Below are 21,512 nucleotides of genomic sequence, written 5' to 3'. Positions count from 1 at the left end.
AATGAAGGGTGATTTGCGACAACAAATGAGGCTGCTTAGAAAAATATTTAAATCATAAAAATCTTCGGTTTTGTTCTTGTTTCGTATTTATAAGCGAAAACATGAAGGAAAAAAAAAGATTTTATTTCAAAAATTCTCTCAGCTTCGTAGCAGACTTTGTCAGGATAATATAATTATCTGCTACTGGAATGGAAAAGTTTAAATGAGTTGAGATGATTTTAACTTTAAATCGGAGTGTATGCATATATATATATATATATATATATATATATATATATATATATATATATATATATATATATGTGTGTGTGTGTGTGTGTGTGTGTGTGTGTGTGTGTGTGTAATGATATTTTAAACTCTTAATTTAATCCAAATTAATTTCCAAAACTTTATCTTTATTTAGTCCATAATAACTTCCTTCTAAAAATATTCTCTTATTTCGTGATCCAATTCCACTTTCGGTTTAATTAATTCCTCTGTAAAACTAATGCGCCATCAGTACTACGTATCAAATGAAAGTGATACTTCCGTTACCCTTGTCAAAGGTCATCATGTGTATTATTGTCAAAGGTCATCATGTGTATGTGTATCATGTGTATTTGTGCCACGCTGCGTCTTCTTGTAAATAATTATGCTTTCCTGGATGGTGGTAGAGAGAGAATAAAACGAAATTAAAAATACAACGTCTTGTCTATGTCTTCGAACCTGCACTCTGCTTTAAGCAAAATAACCTTAAATATTATATATATATATAAGAGGCATTAAAATGTCGAGACAAATCTGTTCGTATGTTTGTGTTAGCGTAAATAGGTCTTGATTATTTTTCCATAGCGTCTACTGACATCTGAATCAGTGGATTAATATTCAATGTGTTTTAGAATTCGTAAAATTCTATTTCGTATGTATCCGGTGGTAGTCTAAGGGTTAAATCGTGAATTATTCAAATATAAATATCAGTGCATGTTGCCAAAGAATGAATGAACTTAGAAACAAAATTCAAACGGCTTTAGAAGGAAAGCCATTCAACAGAATAAAAATAAAAAAATCATAAAGAATAAAAAAATATTTGACATGTTTGGCGAAAATTGAATTTGCAACCACTTTCCAATCTTTACTTTCGTACCAAAAGAAATTTTTTTAGGGATCGCGGTATGGATTCTTTTACCAATATTTAATGAAGTCAATATCCCCCTTTAAAATTTGAGAAGTGTCTTTAAAGTGAAATGTACTGCTAGAAATCCCCCTTTTTAATTTCATTAAATTTTATTATTTTCTGGAGACATGTTATTTTCGAATCACTAAATGATATTCGATTTCTCTGAAATAGAATTGTTTTTTTTAAAGGAAGGAGAATGCTTCGTTCACGTTGCATCTGGCATGGGGCAACTGGATGTTCTGAAATTCCTTCACTTCAAAGGAGCAGATCTATTCCGACTGGATGAGGTACATATTCGCTCTTACTGTATTAAAGTTTATAAAAATTGCTCAATTTATCTCCCAAAATAGTTTGTCATAAAAGTTAAAACTTTAATTACCGGTGTCCTGGCATGGGGGTAGCGCGTCTTCCTCGTGATCTGGGCGTTCCGGGTTCGAATCCCGGTTCGGACATGCTTGTTCTTCATCTGTATTCTATCTGTGAGGTGTGTGAGTGTGCCCCCCTCCCTGTAAAAAGGGGTTGTGCAAGCGAATGTGACGCATGAAGTAGCTAAGTCGTACGCTTGGCCCTAGTTGGCACTACTGAAAAAACAAGAGACGCTCACTCAGCTTAAATCGCTGACAGATAGCTGTCAGCGGGCTTGTAAAGTGCCATAACTCTCAACAACAACACAAAACTTTAATTTGACTACAAAAAATTAAAGTTTTAAAAAAGTGTAACACATTTAGACCTTCTATAATTCAGTTGAGATGTTCTACGTTGTGTTGAAATAACACAACAGGAGCGATAACGGAAATAATTACGTTGTATGAAGTAATTCTAAGTGCTTTACTTTCTAGTATACTAGACACAGTGGAACACAATCTCATACTCATTACTTGTAATCGTGATAGGTGTTGAATTGCTGCATGGGTATGAAAATAAAATTTAAAACAAACATTTACAGATTTTCTTGCTGGACTGCTCAGGAAATACAGAAGGAAAAATAAATATTTGAATGGATGCTAGTAGTTAATGGATAAAACATGAGAAATTATAAAATGAGAACAATCAAGTTCTAACACAGATTGAAAATTTAATAAAAAATGCAAGAAAAAGAAAATAATTGTAAAGATTTAAAAACGCCAGATAATAAGAAAATAAAAATGCAAAAACATCATAAATCCGTGCAAACTTGAAAACAATCGTAATAAAAAAGTAATGCTCGAAAAAAATAGCAGTTTACAGGAATATGCTCAGAGAGCCTTTGAATTTTTTTCGCATTAAAATAATTATTCAAAAATGACAGACACATCAAACCGAGATGGTTTATCCACATCAGAATGACTATAAAATGCAAGGCTGGAAATGGATTCGTCATTCGGATCGAAAAATAGTGGCTAAACTTTTCTATAAGAACGGTGGATCCGCGACTAAAGCATTACGAAAGTTTCACACAGTGAAAGAATTCAAGGAGAGTAATGGAGCTTCGGATTGAATGAGATACAATGAATGAATGAGATATTGAATTCAATGAATGAGACATTGAATTTAGTACACCATTTTGTGGAAACGGGGAGTTTGCAGTATCATCCACGAAGTGGTAGACCATCCGTCACTGCGGACCGCGTCTCTGTTGTACAAAGTATGATGGGAAAATTGGCAGCTGAGACATCAACGAAGTCTATAAGTGCACGTGAAGCTGAGACAGTAACGAGAATTCCGGAAACGTCAATCCGAAGCATTCTGCAAGAATCTTAACCCTTAACTGGGGACGTGCGGTCTGTGAGACCGCTAGCGATGGATTTTCTGTCACCCCTTTTCTATTTTTAGGTCAATTGAATGGATTGACCCTGTAGCTTCCTGTTTTGTGACCTTCAATACACGTGCACTTTTTCAACCGATTTCAGAAGATGCTTTTTAAAATAATTCAGTTATTTCTTCGAGGGCGGTCTCTAAGACCGCATCTTCCTGTTAGTGTCCCAGTGATAAACAAGGCTTAGAGATGGCGCTAAAACGTGGGCCCGAAATATCATTCAGTTTACTGATCCTATTATGAAGCAGTGCTCCAGACACTTTTAAATGAAGCAGAACTGGTTTTAGTGATAAGAATAATTTTACAGAAGAGTTTTTCGATGAAAGTTCGCATTCAACTGATTTTGATATGTATGTTCAAACATAATTAATTTTTCTAGTGATAATGTATTTTGATAAATTTATAAAATATATTAATATACCAAGAGATATATATACAGAATTTATAGGTTGATTTTTATACTAGTTCTTAACTTATATGTTTAAAATGCCCTACAAAACCGTGCTAGGAAAGTCACACAAGCCGATAAAAAAAGGGCCAATTTTACCTATTGTCAATTTTTTTATTTTTCATATAATTGCCGATTTTTAGATTATATTGTTTTCTATATACCTTCATATAATGTAAAAATAAATATGATTTAAAAAGTAAAAAGTAATATACTTTTTCAAGAATATTATTGATTGTAACATGTAATTTGAGGAGAAAATGTATGTTCCAACGCATTTACTATTTTCAATGATAATATATTTTGAAAAATTTCTAAAACATATCTATATATCAAGAAAAATATCTGCAAAATATGTTGGCAGTTTTTCATACTAATACATTCATTAAAAAATTTAATTTGAGTGTAAATGAAATGCGGTATCGTAGACCGCACCTCCCCAGTTAAGTCCTAAAATTTCACCTCCCAGTTAAGGGTTAAAATGGCATCCGTACAAGATGCAGACATTTCACCAATTATTACCAGCAGATTCCCATGAATGACAAGCCTTTGCAACATGGACGTTTGCACAAATGGAACGGGACACACAATGGTTACTAAACATTATGTGGACAATTGAAGACCACTTTTCATTGCAGGGTGACATCACTACTCAAAACAGTTATATCTGGGCGAAACCCTCTTGAGTACAAGACAAAACCACTAATTTCTCTGTGTATGACTGTTTGTTGTATTTCATTCTATGCCTTTTCTTTTTTGAAGAATGTTGTCCTGTATCCAAATAGAAAATCTGTTCCGTCACTGCAGAATGGTTTCGTACGCATCAAGACCACGTTGCGACTGCTTTGCAGCAAAAACGTGCGTTACCTGGTCATCTTCATGCAGGATGGTGCCCACATTTCACATCGCTCGTTCCGTCAAGACGTTCCTCTCAGACACATTCACTAAGGACCGAGTGATAAGCCGAGGATGTCAGATTCAGCGGCCCTCACGATCTTCAGATCTTACTCCAGCGGACTTTTGGTCGTGGGGATACCTAAAGTTTCGTGTCTAAAAGGGCTCTGCAATTAATTTGGTGGATCTGGGAGATGTTATTTAACGGGTGTGTGTGGCATCAATGCTGACATGCTACACTCAACTGTAATAGGCATATTACACCCTTCACTTGCTCAATATCTTAGTAGTAGTGGTCATGTTGAACATCTTTTACTTTAAAATAAAATGCACAGTGTTAATTTACTGGACTCTGTTTTTATGATTTGCATAAACTATCTCAATTTGACGTGTGAATGCCATCTACCAGCTATCATTTTGAATCATTTTTAATGGGAAAAAATCTAAAGGCTCTCTGAACATATTCCTGCAAGTCACAATTTTTTGCAAGAAGTACTTTTTTTATTATGATTTTGTGAATATTGCACGAATTTAAAGCACACCCTGCATTATTATTAATAATACTAAAACATATTTTAAAAAATTAGATGAGGAGAGAATAAAACGGCATTAAAGATCACACACATATACATGTAACATAATTTTGCAGAGGAGTGGCAGGATATCTTGCAATAATATTGAATAATCTTTCTTCTCATTCCAGAATGGTGAAAGTGGTGTCCATTGGGCAGCCAGGCAAGGCCACAAGAACGTCATCGAATTCTTGCATCAGCGTGGATTATCCATAAGCACTCCGAACAAGGTAATAAGAATGGCAATTTTCGAATACTGAGCATTTCCCACACTACTGAAGTATCTTTAGCAATATCTTAAATATTCATTGTTTAGTAGAATGAAATTTGAAGTAACGAAGTTCAAAGGCAAAAGAAAAATCCCTTAAACCATATTAACTTTATAATTTCAGGTTTATGGAGAAAGTAATTTAAGTAAAAAAGTATATTATATTAACTTAATCATATGGAATAAACTTAATGACTTATTTTAATTATTAATAGAATTCTTACATCATATATAGGTTTACACACTCTAAATGAAGCTGAGTTTTAGTTAGATACATTATTAGTTTAGTCCAATCGAGGAAATACACAAAATGCAGTAAAAAGTTATGTTTTATGTTGTTTCATTTAATGTACTGATGAGGAAATTACGAAGTTTAAATTTTTATACACTCCCCCATTATTGTTAGATATATTAACCCTTTCTAGGGCGTGGATAGTATGCTTCCCACCAAATTTATCAATCTTTGTATGAATTTATGTAGGTTGGCATAAGTTCTGACAAATGTTTTTAGAAAGACAGAAACTTAGATACTTTAGTTCTTTATTTTACACAAAATGATGTGTCTTGATTTGATACTTAATTATTAATTAACCAAATTAATTAATGAATCAAATTAAATTTATCTAATAAGCTAAATGAATCCTTTTTCTTATTTTAATTTCAAGTCTAAAAATATTTTAACATAATATGACTAGAAAAAAAGGACCCTTTAAAGGGTTAAGTAAAATATTTTTGATACACTAATGTGTAATAATATACAAGAGGTGTTTAAATTAAAAGGCAAGAAACTATAGTATGGGTATAAATGAAGACTTTATTCAAAGTATATACCATAGGCTTGAGCACAACGATTTATTGATTAATGAGCCGAAGGATTTCTTGTTCCCAGAATTCCTGTTTCCGTAACGATACCCAGTACTTCACAGCGTCCTTGAGTTTGTCGTCCGAGTTGAAGCGCTTCCCTTTCAGATGCTTTTTCGGGGGATTAAATACATGAAAATCGCAGGGTGACATGTCCGGGCTGTAGGGCGGATGGTCGAGCTGCTCCCACTTGAACTTGGCCAGTTCCGCGTGTGTGACCCTGGAGATGTGTGGACGTGCGTTATCATGGAGCAGAACCACACTCTCCGTGAGTAACCCCGGTCTTTTATTCTTGATGGACCTGCGTAGTCTTCGGTGTGTCTCACAGTACACATCGGAGTTTAAGGTTCTGAAAAAACGTCTGAAAGGGAAGCGCTTCAACTCGGATGGCGAACTCAAGGACGCTGTGAAGGACCAGCTCGCCTCACTGCCACAGGAATTTTGGGAAAAAGGAATCCTTCGGCTCGTTAATCAATGGGATGTTGTGTTCAGGCTTATGGTGTATACTTTGAATAAAGTCTTCATTTATATCCACAGTGCCGTTTCGTGCCTTTTCATTTGAACACCTCTTGTATGATGCATTAATATGTAAGTAACAAAAAAAAGTTGAATTCTTTTGTAATTGCAACTGATCAAGTTATGAACGTTTGAATATCACTATTTTTTAAAAAATGTAAACCATTACAAATGCAGCCATTTTTAGACAGGCCTGTGATTGATGATATTTAAGACTTCATAACTCGGCCACTTTTAGTAATAAAAATATTGATTTTTTTTAATTTCGAATATTAGAATGTCAAGAATATGATTAATACGACTTAATAGAACCTAGAAATTATATAAAAAATGATAATCCATAATTTTTTTTCAGCAGTGCATTTATTGACTCAAACGACATAAAATAAAATTATCTGCACTATTTAGAAGATTTTGCTATTTCTTTGCCTCTAACAATTTTTTAATTAGAATTGGATACTTTAAAAAGACAGATATAAAAATAGGTGCTTTTAAAAATGTTTTTAATTTTTATTATCATTATAAGAAACATGAGAAACATCACTAGAGAAAAATTAGCCTCAAAATTTTTTCTCGTTCTTGCAGGCTGTTAATAGATATGCAGATAATGATTTTTTATATTGATATCAAGCAATTACATAGGCTTTCTTCTATCGTAAAGCTTAATGAATACGAATAGTAATATTTTATTCTCTTTTTACCAACATCTCCAATGAAGCAGCTGGTCGCGAAAGGCGATTAATATAGATGAAATAAATATGACAATTTGAAACGCATTTATGACAATACAATGAGCGATGACTGGGTGTTCCATTACTGTGATAAATATATTGATCTTTAAATACAAGATTAATTTAATATTTTTTTAGAAATAATTGATATAAGCTTTGTAGATTATGAGAAAAATAATAAAAACTTCTTTGCGTATGAATTATTTTTGTAATTATTATTATTTAATACTATTAAGAGAAAAATCAAGAAAAAAAAATCTTAACTCCGTTTTGAAGTATTTATTTAAGAAAAATGATGGGATAAATAATGAACGTTTTATATGATAAAAAAAAAATAACTAGACAAAATTATCTTTTTGACATCTGGCTACAATATTCACTTAAGGCTTGATAATTTTCCTGTTTTTTTTAAATCTTTTATTTAAATTAATTTGTTTAATGCTTGTAAAAATGGAATTTTGTTATTCTTCATTTACTGTTTTTATCGTCTAAAGTTCTGAAATTTTGAACAGTTGTATACTTCCGAATGGAAAGAAAATATTCCACAGTTGCCAGTTAATTTCTTAATTTTAATTCCATATCCGAGATGCCATGTAGAATATGATATTAATTAGAAGATTTCATAATATATGTAACAGTGAATTTTTAAAATCCTAAAAAAGGAGAAAATATTAAAAATAAAAAGTTTTTATTACACGCTTTTATTAGAATATTTCAAAATAGAATTTAAAAAAAAAATTAAAAATACGAAAGTCAAGCTAATAAAAGCGTAAGATAATGAATGTAATACTATAACAAAATTAAAATGCAATAAATATGCTATTAGAAATGCTAATTTACTAATATTAACATTATGAATGCTTTTAAAATTCTAACTTATTTAGAGTATTTCTATAAGCTCCCCCAAATTTGATTTGCCCCCATATTTTTTATATCTTGCTTTACTTTACAGTACTGTAATAAAACGATGTATTTTAAAACGTATTATTTTAATTTTTTGCTTCCAACATTAAAAAGCACCCCTAATCAAAATGATAATGTAAAAATATTATAAATCTAATAAAATCGAAACCAATAGACATTTAATTGGTTTCTGAACTCAAAGTGTGACATTACCTTTTTCTCCAGAGGTTAAAAAATAACGTCACAACATATTTTTCCCATTCAGTTTATTTCGGCTCGGTCATTTACGACAGATAATTACGTATCCTGGCAACGGCACGATCGATGTTTTCTGTGGAAAACACAAACATAGAGATTGGCCTGAGTAAAATTTAATACCCAAAACTCAATTTTTTTTTGCCATCCATGCAATTCTTAAGGGAGAAATGAATCAGGCGTGATTCATTTTTTCTCAGTCTTAAATTCCTTTATAAATTAACTCTTCTTGATAATCTGCCAACGTGTGGATACTCTTAACTGACTGAGAAAATAAACCGTAAAAAATTATGATTATTTATTACTGTCGAATTAAAGATCATGTAATATGAATAGGAAGCTTCAACTATTTGTAATAATTATTTATTATGATTTTTATGATAACGATTGTTGTGATGATTATTATTTATTTTGGAAAGTAGTCCTATAAAACAAGATATCTGGCGGTTAAATTCATTGAAGATATTAACTCACTATGATGTGTCAATTATTGCAAAAGGAAATGATACATTCAGTCAATTATTTCAAAAGGAAATGATGCATGCAGTCAATTATTGCAAAAGGAAATGATGCATACAGTCAATTATTGCAAAAGGAAATGATGCATGCAGTCAATTATTGTAAAAAGAAACGACGCACGCAATCAATTATTGCAAAAGGAAATGATGCACGCAGTCAATTATTGCAAAAAGAAATGATATATGCCGTCAATTATTGCAAATGGAAATGATACATGGAGTCAATTATTGCAAAAAGAAACGATGCATGTAGTCAATTATTGCAAAAGGAAAAGATGCATACAGTCAATTATTGCAAAAGGAAAAGATGCATACAGTCAATTATTTCAAAAAGAAATGATATATGCAGTAAATTATTGCAAAAAGAAATTATTAAGCATCTTCTTCTGTAACGATTTAACCCCTTAACTGTTTTATTTTCTTTACTATCTAATAAGATGGCACCTTCTATTTTGGGAGCATTTTCTTATTTTGATTCAAACGGAAATTCATTAAATACTTGACTTATCTATGTATTCGAATTATAGTCGTTATGAATGGTTTATTTTTTTGCTTACAACTATCAAAATTCGATAAATCGATTCACTTATGGCACTCGGGCAAAACAGTTAAAACAATAATTTCTATTCTTTTTTTCGTAATATTTGTTTCTATTTTTTTTGTGAGATTCCTATTATCTTTCACAGTAAACGATAAAATATGTATATTTAATAATCACAACTGGTAATTGGAATTGGAATATGAAAACATTGCTTATTTGTGTAATATCAACTGAAGAAAAATGCCTTTTCGAGCTTAAACTAATCCCTATCAAGACTTCAGAGTTCACAGCGCATGCCATATTATAGGGAGATCAGAAAATGTACACTTTTCATCACAACTTTTTTCCCTTTTTTCCTCAGTAGCGTTTTAATATTTGTATGAAAGTATAGAGATATGAAAGATTTCCAAGTGTTTTAAATACTTCTTATTTATCTTGTTAAAAATAAATTACTCAGAAAAATTATTTTTTATTTTTACATCAACTTTATTCTTTCATATCATCGATAAATTAAAAAGATAATAATTTAAATTCTCCAATTTATTTGAAAAACAAATTTTCAGATTTTGACCTTGAATTCGTAAATTTTGGGTTAATAGAGATTATCTGTTAACCAAATATCTATCTAACTAAAATATGTGTAGTATATAAACCAAATTAGTAAAAAATTAAGTTAATATAAGCAACAAGAAACAAAAAAAAAAAAAAAAAAAGAAATGATGAAACCGGCCTGAAGACTTTCTCAATGGTTACCCTCAGGCAAGGATTCAAACAAGGGATTTTTTCTGTGAGGGGTCTGACTTTCGTCCAAAAATATTGACCCCTCGTAACCCAAAAATTCTCTGAAATTGAGGCCTTAAAGATAAGCTAGTTTCACAAATAAAACAATAAATTATAACTTCCAAATCCAAGCGAAATTACACAACACAAACTACAAAAGATCACTCACAAACCAAAAATATCATTAAAACAAAAAGGAAACAACATACCAGTTGCAGGTAAAACTTCAGACTGCTCTACAAAAAAGGCACCACGCCAAACTACATTGAAGCCTCCCGCGTCCATAGCTGCGCCTGCAATATCACTCCCTGTAAAGTGCTTCGCCATTCTAAGTAATAATTGGAGGGCCTCAGCGCCATCTATTGAGTTAGTTAACATGTACTAGAAAGCCTATTTTTAGTTGCGAAAAAAAAAGGTTAGAATAAAGATAAACCCTCTTTTATTAAAACTTCTATATTGCAAAAGTTTCTGGTAAATTCATTAGTAGTTAAGTTTTTAATGAGATTATTTGTTGCTTCAATATAAGAAATTTTTTTATTACAAATTTTTTTTATCCTGTTAAATTGTGAGAAACTTAAATTTTAGAAAATTTGTCGTATATAAAGATATAGCTTTACTTAACTAACTAAAAAGGTATAATAGGTAAAGATATATTACCTATTATCTTTTTCAAGGCTGTTTGTTTCTAAGTAGTTGTGGTAATACTGTTTGAAGTCCTCAAAGCGCCACTTACCAAAGTTTCACTAAAATTGTCGAATCTGTTTTTAAGAACTTGAAATGGGAATGAAAATTAAATATTTTCTATCGATTCTTTGCTAGAATTCTTTTGTTAATATAATAGAAATTAAAATTAATGATTTTTTTTGTGAACTCAGGTAAAAGAAAACAAAAAATTGCTATACGAATTTTTACTTGTATAGTATGCATTTTGGGTTAAAATGTTTAATATTAATTAAAAAGATAATCAATATTAATCGAAATGTACTGCTTTACTTCAGGCTGGAGACACACCACTGCATCTGGCAGCAAAGCAAGGTCACGCAAAGACAGTTGAATATCTGTGCCAACATTGCACCGATGTCAATCAGATCAATGAGGTGAGCTGTTGCTTTCTTTCTGAACTGTAATATTAGATGTCTGCGTAAAATATTTTGTTCATATCCATTTGGAATTTTTAGGACTGGTGTATTGCATGGTCCAGATAACGATCCAATAAAATCGGTCTCTTTATTGAATATGGCAGAGATAATAGGCGGTTTCTGGCATTTCGAATTTGTGTTTTAGATGCATTTGCCCCTGTGGCAATTTGCTACGAGCTAGAATCGAACCTGCGACGCTAGGCTCCGTAGCCGCGTAACATAACCACTAGACAAAAGTGATTACCTTTGTCCAGAGGCTGTTAACTGGCTTATGAAACTAGCATTTCAATACTCCCCCACCAGTGAGTCGGTGGAGACGAACGATTTTATCAGGCCAAGTGTTATGTCGAGCGACGGCGAGTGGTTGCTGTTGCGTCAAGTGAGTCTGCCGACTTTGGTTGCTGCGTCAAGTGTGTCTGACGACTTTTGGTTGTTACTTCAAGTGTGTCTGACGACTTTTGGTTGCTGCGTCAAGTGAGTCTGACGACTTTTGGTTGCTGCGTCAAGTGAGTCTGACGACTTTTGGTTGCTGCGTCAAGTGTGTCTGAAGACTTTTGGTTGCTGCGTCAAGTGAGTCTGACGACTTTTGGTTGCTGCGGGTAGGTGGAGCCACGGCAGCTGTACGAAGGTTGCGTTTGTCAGTTCAGAGCCAGGGTCACCAATGTGGCAATTTGCTACGGGCGAGGATCGAACTTGCGATGCTAACATAACCAATAGACAAAAGTGATCACCGCTGACCAGGGGCTGTTAACTGGCTTATGAAGCTAGCGCCACACCCCAACCGACAGAAAAAAAAATTGACACATGACTTAACTTAAAGTGATAAAATCACACACCAAATTTGATATATTTAAATCATTGCATTTTCGAGTTAACTCGTCTACATACTTCTGGAATTTCTGACCGATAGACCATCAACCCCTCATTGGATTTGGCTCACAATTTGATAGGTGCATACACTATAATTGTTAAATATGCGTACCGAATTTTATTCATCTAGCTCTCTTCGTTTCGTGGTTATCGTATTAACTTATATTCGAACAGTGAACAGACTTCCTCTAAATAGATTCTGTTCAAAATTTGAAAGAAATCTACAAAATTGGTATAAAGATCATATACGAAATTTTTATCGATCGAATTCAAAGCACTTTTGAGTTTTCTTTATCATAGACAGACAGAAAAAAAAAGGCATAATGCCAAAAATGCGTGTTTCGAACTCAAGAAGGGGTAAAATGTGGAAATTCGTAAAAATTTCTCGAGTTTGAATTATTTTGACAGTTACAATACTTTCTCTATATTTCGTATACAAGAGAGTAATAATTAATGATGATATAATTAATTAAATTAATAATATAAAATATGACAAAATAAATAATAATTATTAAGAGTCTTTAATTATTATCATTATTATTAATTATATTTAATTAATGATAATTTATTTTGAAATGAATACAATGCTTACACATATCATACATATTATTTAGCTATAAGTTAACATAGAAAGGTACTTATTTCTATTTATGCATAAGTCAAAAACTGTAAAAAAATAGTAAAAAACGTTTTTTTTTTTTTTTTTTTTTTTTTTTTTTTTTAATAACAACATGCACCTTTTCTGGTCTGATGATACTGAAAAGATTTCTCAAGAGGTTCGCCAAAGTGCAACATCTATCGGGATTTATCTATTAACTAGGATTTGTTGTGCAAATAGCATCCATGGCGCTTTTAGGTATTTTGCAGCGCTAGGCAGAGCGCATTATGAGGCTCTTCTTTTAAAGGAATGTTCACTTTGGTTGCATATTTCAGCACATTTTTATTATATTGATGACCTTTTAGCTTCATATTTATTATTTTTTAATAGCTTTCTGAATATTTATTTGTTTTTAATCATCTATCATGACTCCAAGTTACTCGGCATCCATGTTCGTATACAATATTATTGAAATAAATTTTTACTTTTATAAATATTGTTACAGCGGGTTCGCTTGTAGTGGGTGTATGATGTGAAAACACAATCAGCAGGCCTCAGGAGAAAACAATGACGACGTTTATTTACACGAAGAATACGAATACACTGATGAGAGAAAAACAAAGACGACAACTATACACAGCCGAGACGAACACACAGTAGCACACTACAACAAACAGTAGCCCACAAATAGTATTCGACCACAGCACACAAAGCGGCCAGACAGAATCCAGCAGGAAAGGGGCTTCGCTCTGCGGTCTCTCCAAACCGCTGAAAGTTTCACTGTCCCTCGCTTTAGCTATATCCAACTGCCGACTGACTATCACAAGACTGGCTACTTCTCACAGGACTCGATGCTGCTTCCACAATAGACAACAGGACTCGAAACACAGCTCAGTTCAGCACTAGTTTGATCTCCATACAAAAGTTGGCACTCCGTCGTTGCTTCGCTATCCTCTTGAAGACTTGTTACTTGTTTACGACTCCAACTACGATTCTCGCAGCTTGAAACTGCCGTCCTTTAATAGTTCCCGGGAGGGGGCCCGAGAATCTTCTAGGCCAATCAGGCGTATCTCGGTTCCTAATGGGCGGATCGTTAAAATTTTTGAAGTTTCCGGCATTGTCTATTATCTCGCCAAAGTCGTCACCACGTCGCCAAGATGTGGATCACTGGCTCGGCACCCGAGCAGCATCCAATACAGATGATCGTAAATTAGTCTTTCCGGTGATAGAACTAACCGTGCTGAGAAGCAGCTATACAGGCTTGTAACAATATTCTAATAAACAAAGTGAACTTAATGAAAGATGCAAGAGCCTGAACAGTTATATTTGATAAAAATTTAACATTATCCTAATATTTTTATCTTTCATGAAATTTATATATTTTACAATCTTAGGAAAAAAAATTAAAAAAAACTGCTTGTGACAATAAACCAATGTTTGACAAGTCAGAAATTCGCTGCTGCATAGCATGGTGCCATTTTCTCGACCTCCTGTACTTTCTTGAAGCAGATTCTATTTTTAGAAATGCAATTCGTCGTTAGTCTATTACAGAGGAACTATTAATGCATTTAACCATTTAATATTAGAATCGAATAATTTCTCGCTTCTATTCTTTAACATGGTATCATAATTTTTTAGATAAATAATGTCGTAATAATAAATGATGTGATGTGTTCAAATTTTAACCAGTGGGCGTAGTATTCCCAAAACTTTATCTCATTCCATCTAATAAAGATGCTACGCCACAGAACGCCTTGCATGGACTTGGCGTATAATAGTTACAAAATATTAACCTTTGGCGGGAATTTAGCATTTTTACGAATCTGTGGTGTCATCCTTGGCGAGTTATTTGGCGATTAAGCCACGGCATGTGGAATTGAACCAATATTTTCGATGCTTTTTTCCCAATCGATTGAAACAAAAATTGGTACAAAGCTACACTTGTAGTCACAAAATATCGTACCAAATTAAATATATTTAATGACATGCGTCTTTTAGCTATCGCATTTATATGTTTCTTAAGTAGACCGACAGACGGTCAACCCCTCATTGGATATGGCTGAAACTTTGATGGGTGTCTGAACTATAGATGTTAAATCCATATTCTGAATGTCTATCTACCTCTCTTCGTTTTGTAGCTGTCTTGTTAACTCAGATTTGAACAACCGGGCAGACAGAATTCTCTGAATGAATGTTACTCAATATTTGGGAGAAATCTACAAATTTGATGTAATAACTGAATACCGAATTTCACCCACGTAGCTCAAAGCGTTTGTCAGTTTCCGTCGCAGACAGACGGACAGTTTCCAAAAATGTATTTTTAGAACTCAGGGTAGACTAATATGTGGATATTCATCGAAATCTCCTATACGAAGTTTTTGACGATTACTATACTAGGTCTACGAGAAAGTAAAAATGGCTATCTCGAATCTTTAATTACGTCTACGAGAAAGTAAAAATGGCTATCTCGAATCTTTAATTACGTCTACCAGAAAGTAAAAATGGCTATCTCGAATCTTTAATTACGTCTACGAGAAAGTAAAAATGGCTATCTCGAATCTTTAATTACGTCTACGAGAAAGTAAAAATGGCTGTCTCGAATCTTTAATTACGTCTACGAGAAAGTAAAAATGGCTATCTCGAATCTTTAATTATGTCTACGAGAAAGTAAAAATGGCTATCTCGAATCTTTAATTACGTCTACGAGAAAGTAAAAATGGCTATCTCGAATCTTTAATTTCATACTTACAGAAATTGCAGAGCTCATAAGAATATTTTCGTCAACATGCTCTTATGATGTTAAATGGTAGCAGCTCTGTCAGTTTGTTTGTCATGTAATTTTCCTCTAATTTTCGGAAATTATCGATTTAAATATTGTATCTATCAATATTTATATTTCCTTTCATAAGCGTTATCATCAGCAAGAAACTTGGAGGCACTTTACAAACACTTTATATAAAAGTTATTCAAAGTATTCAAACAGTTTTGGATCACCCTGTAAGCGCTATGTATGCCTTTTTTTATGTGTGTATTTTAGGATGGAGAAACAGCTTTGCATTTAGCTGCGATGAGAGGCCACCTGGATGTCGTTCGAAGCATCATTGAAGCAGGCGGCGCTAATCCAGACATGACAGATAAGGTGAGTTTTACGAAGCTACTTTAAAAAAATGATCTTTCATAAATTATTCATATAATATGTTTTAAGTCAGTCAAAAAATTAAAACTTAAAAATATATAATTCAATAATGCAACTGTAAAATTAGAGGAATTAAAACACTAAACACAATTTAATAATATTATATTTGCAATAATATTATATATTATATATCTGCATTAATATTATATATACATGTAATTATCTGAACCACGACCTTACGGTTCAATTTTCTATGTTATCTTATCTGATTATACTTGCTGTATTATCTGATTATTTTGGATTATGTTCATATTTTAATTTATTTTATAGGATTAAAAATGGGATAGTGTATTTATGATGTAATAAGTTCAAAAATTAAGCAATGAATGGTGTTAATAAAACTAAGATGAATACAAATTTAATTAGAGTACATTTCAAAGTTTAAGTATATCTTTACTAACATTTGGAAAATTGATTTTCAGTTACTCTCGTTTTGATTATAATTTTAAAAGTAAGAATATTTTAACAGTTATATTTCTATTATTAAAAAAAACAATCTTGAATAATTGTTCTTTAAAATTAGGGAAATATTAGTTTTACATGCTGCAAGATATTTTAAATAAAAACAGTTTTTAAGAAGCAAGCTTTTATCAGTGAGCTAAATAGCAGAACTTTTGGAGAGGTCTGGTTTTATTATCCACTTTTTTGTCTCTACTTTATAATTTTTTATTATAATGTAACTTAATCATGAAATCAACTCTTTCAAATTCACTATAAAATAGCGCCATTCATATAAATTCAGAACTGAGTTGAATTAATTTATTATTTGATAGTTAAATTTTTTAAATATTAAAACTATGTACTTTCCTCGATAATACACACATGTATAAAACCTTCAAAGTTTTTACTCATTAGGAAGCAAATGAAAAATGGATTATAAAATTCCAACTTTATAAACACGAAACAGGCCAAGTTAAAAAAAAAAAACCGTTAAGAACATTCTTATTCATCTCAATTATCTGTTCTAAGAATCCTATATCTTTATTTTAATAATGTCATTCTAGCCCATCAGAAATAAATGAGTTACTTGTCGCTTCTTAAAAAGCGTCATTAAAAGCAATATTTAATCGAAAGACTCATGCTGTTCTATTGCGTGTCACTTTCAATCAAAGAATGGCTTGAATACAAGAATTTTTAATCATGGAAGAAAGTGAGTGAACTATTTAATAATTATGTGACGGAAATAAGCAAACTTTTAACTTAGATTTGATATATTTTGCATAAGATGGATTTTTCAGTCATTTTCTTACACATGTTCTTATTTTCAGCATGGATGTACTGCTCTGCATTGGGCTCTAAGAAGACATCATTCTGCCATTGCCAGCATGTTATTGCAATATGGCTGTAACATAGATACTGTAGATAATGTGAGTGTGCGCATTATAAAATAAATTTTTAAAAAAGAATTTTTTTGATGAGTAATTATAAAATATATTTTAAAAAAAGAATTTTTTTGATGAGAAATATATAGAAATAAGATTAATGATTAAATTTAGTTGGTAATAAGCTTAAAACAATTTTTTTGTATAGTTTTTATTCCATTTTTAGGTTTCACAAAATAAGGTTTCTATTGCAGTAGTTCTCACATCATAACTGTAGATAAATTTTTTGTGCAATTTCACTTATCGTGGCTTCTAGAAGCCAAAATCAACCCTCATTAACAAAAATTAGCATGAGAAAAATTGGGGAAAAAAAATCCTATCAGCAAGCTGGAAGGGATAATTCCTTTCCGTTTCAGTTACTATCTGGCAACATAAACTGTTGTTGTAAGAAACAGTCAAAATTAGGGCGGGAAAATGATTTCAGCTCCTAACTTCTAAAATATTGCAGTTATAGAAAAACTTTAAACACAAAAGTTGTTTCTATTAATATGACTTTGTTTCTCTTAATTTGGCTAATTAGATTTATTTTTCTATCTTCAATATTAAGAAAGTTATAACGAAATGAAAATTCCAACCTCCCACCATTTCCACCCCCTTTATATCTCTAAAAACATATTTCAAGCCAGTTAAATTCTAAACAAAATTACTTTAGTCATCCTGTTCACAAAATAACATAGGCAAAGCGTTACACTTTATATATAACCTTTTGAACGAATGGTGGTTTTGGGTTTTAAATACAACGATCGGTGAAGTACTGCAGAAATTTTCTCGAAGTCTTGTCATGAGAACCATTGCAATAGGTAGTATTTTTTATAAAGAATCTGCCTAAAGGAAAGATAATTAGAGCCAAGTTTGAGAGAACTATTTTTGAGAGCTACCATCTTTTAGAAATTAGAGATAAGATCTCACCTTCTGATGATCGACTGTAGTTCAACCAAGATACTACTGATTGCTTTTGTTTAAGGATTGCTTGTATTTTAGAAATGCATTAATTAACTAAGTTCTACATGCATTATAGTAAGTTACTCTAATCTTAAAGGAATTTATCTTCGCCTTTTGGTTTTGCAGAAGGAATGTTTTAATATTTAATATATTAAAAATATTAATTTAAAATATCTTTTTACTATTCTGAAATCATAAAATCTTATTCTCCTGCAGGTAGGCGAAGCTCCTATCCATATCGTTTCCAGGGAAGGGTTACTTTCTATGGCGCAGACATTGTGTGCTTTTGGATGCAAAGTGGAAATTCCAAATAAGGTAAGTTCATTAGAAACGTCTGTTTCTGTTAGAAATATCGATTTGTTTCTATAAAAGTAAATTTTCAACTTAATAGCAACAATTACGAACTGATGCTAAAGGAAGAAAAATAAAAAATAAAAAGTCCGATAAACCCGAAATTGCAGATTTTAAAACGTAAGTAAATGTTTTATTGCCCTTATCTCTTCGATTATGGTCCAATATGGCGGCTTAAATTTTCTCTCTTCCAGTGAGCTCAGCTTCTACTTCTAAATCAACGAATGAGTTCTCTCCAAATTTTCTCACATACTCTCTAATAAGAGTGTTATCTTTGAGAATACCTTGCATGGTATTGACTTACAAAAATAATGAAATATTAATAGATTCAATACAAATGCTAAATTCGCTATCATATAATCCTTGGCGAGTTATTTGGCGATTAATCACTGGTATGCGTTAATAGTATCCGAAAATCGAATTTGTATTTGAGACGCGCTTTTCTCAACCGGTTGAATAAAAAATCTGACGCAAAACTACGATCGTAGTCACAAAATTCCGCATAGAATTTTATATATTTGTCATTGTATTTTTGAGTGATCGCTTATTTGTTTCTGAAAAGTACAGACCTACCGACATATGGTCAACTCCTTATTAGATTCTGCTCAAAATGTGACAGATGTCTACGCTAAAAATATTAAATTTGTGTATCGAATTTTATCTAACTCTCTTCGTTCGCTGTTAGTTATCGTATTAACTTTTGCTCGTACAGCCAACCGGACAGACAGATTTCCTCTGAATGGAATTTGATCAAAATTTGATTCCAAATCTATACATTTGGTGTAAACACAGTATATCAAATTACATCTGTCTAATTCAAAGCATTTTTGAATCATCTTTGTCACAGATGGACGGATAGACACACATAATACCAAAAATGTGTTTTTCGAATTGAGGGAGGTTTGAAACATAGAGATTCGTCAAAATCTCAGCACAAGTTCGAATTTTTAACACTTACAATACTTTCTCCATACTTCATATACGAGGATGTAAAAAGTAAACTTTAAGATTCTACCTTAAATCAATACCCATATGATATATCATTGTGAAGAAGTATTAGACATTGCAAAAAGAAAACTAATAAAATTTTGATAAGACCTAGTAGTAATAATACTACAGCATCAAAATTCATAATAAGATTAATCATTTCTCTCATATGCTTTGCAATTTTAATGCAACCCGTTTTGAGTTAATTGTTAACCAGTAATATATAAAACAAAATTTTTTTAAATCAATTCCTACTTAGGTCAACAAAATTTTTATTTTAGTTATTTTTTTATTAAAAAATTGGCGATGGATTTGGCGACTTTGGTGACCCAATAGAAATTACTGGACAAATTTAATTAATTAATTAATATTTGAAAAAAAAAACTGTATTAACATCAAGTGTCATCCACTACAAGTATAAAAAAGTGTATTTGAACTTGAGAGAATGAATAAAAAGTATTTTATTAACGATTAAAAATTTGAACAGGATATATTTGTAGAGAGAGAGATAATAGTAGGAATTGAAAAAGGGGGAGGGGGTCCTAATTTTAGTTCATTTTCTTCCACCCAGCAGCGAAGGGCATAATTTAGGATACTTCCACTGGATCTTAACTGAAGGAGTCATTGGAACAAATCTTTATCAAAATTGCAAAATACTGTTGCCACTAGTTATAGGAATATTAGCAATCCATTTATGTGTAAAACCTTGAGGATAACCATTTATTTTTTACCGTACTATAAAGCATTGCTCATTTGAAACCTTAGCAAGAAGAATGATGTTTAATTTGCTTCGGCACATGCATGGTTTATTACTTTTATCCTCCAGTTACAGATGATGTAATATAAATATAAGAGCAATGCTACGAATTAATATTATAATTATTTAATAATTATAATATTAATTTTTATTATTAACTTATAATTATTTAAATAGTTAAAAAAGCAACTCTATTTGCACTATTGAAACATATTTTAATGTTTATGCACTTGTTATTAATTACAATGATTGAAAAGAAATTTTTAAAACTAGTGAAACTGTAAAATTTTATTTTTGTACTAATTTATTTTCAAGATAATGCAATATTTTTTTAATAAATTTTAAAGTAGTAAAATTTGGCATAATGAATTTATATTGTTGACCCAATTTAAGAAACTGCTCATATAATATTGTTTAATTATTATTATTAATTATATTAGTGTAAAAACATGGGACTTTATTTTTAATTTGGAGATTTTTTTTTCTTTTAGCTGGGTCAATACCCTCTGCATTTAGCTGCCCGAAGTGGACATATGGAACTAGTACGGTGCTTATGCTTAGCTGGCTGTGATGTGGAATTAAGAAACAAGGTTTGATTGAACTTATGGCATTTAATAAAAAGAATAAGCATTTAATTTTCGCATTTGATGGAAGATATTTTAGAAAGAAAATACATTAATGAGTATAGCTAATTGAAATAACGAATTAACTCTTGCAAAATCAGTCTTTTCATTTAACTCGATTCAACAGTACTATGTTTTTCGACAAATAACCAGATTGTGGCCATAATATGAATCATATATAAATTGCCGAAACAAGGACTGAAAAACAATGAATTATAAAAAGAAATTGAATAGCTATTTGGTAAAACTGATGTATAAGAAAAATAGTCTTCCTTTGGTTATAATTGAAATCGAATAGAGATTAATCCTAAAACACAAATTGTGTTATTCATTGTTGAATAAATTCGTACATTTATTTCTCACTGTCAATCTAATCTGCTTTAAATTGTGATAACTCATTTTAAAGATCGGAATTCATGTAAGAATAGC

General features: G+C 31.6%; 1 protein-coding gene across 1 annotated transcript in view; it reads left to right on the top strand.

Annotated features, from left to right (window-relative positions):
• Positions 1-21,512, top strand: part of LOC129959040 (death-associated protein kinase 1-like) — a 62,500-nt gene that overhangs the window by 15,254 nt on the left and 25,734 nt on the right. Inside the window, exons 4-10 of the mRNA XM_056071821.1 lie at positions 1,345-1,443; positions 4,997-5,095; positions 11,237-11,335; positions 15,883-15,984; positions 17,310-17,408; positions 18,582-18,680; positions 20,952-21,050. Of these exons, the coding sequence (XP_055927796.1) occupies positions 1,345-1,443; positions 4,997-5,095; positions 11,237-11,335; positions 15,883-15,984; positions 17,310-17,408; positions 18,582-18,680; positions 20,952-21,050 (696 nt within the window). The remainder of the gene's footprint in view (positions 1-1,344; positions 1,444-4,996; positions 5,096-11,236; positions 11,336-15,882; positions 15,985-17,309; positions 17,409-18,581; positions 18,681-20,951; positions 21,051-21,512) is intronic.

The sequence above is a fragment of the Argiope bruennichi genome, chromosome 2 (genome assembly GCF_947563725.1).
Source record: "Argiope bruennichi chromosome 2, qqArgBrue1.1, whole genome shotgun sequence".
Classification (NCBI taxonomy): Eukaryota; Metazoa; Arthropoda; class Arachnida; order Araneae; family Araneidae; genus Argiope; species Argiope bruennichi.
This window is presented reverse-complemented; position numbering and strand designations above follow the sequence as displayed.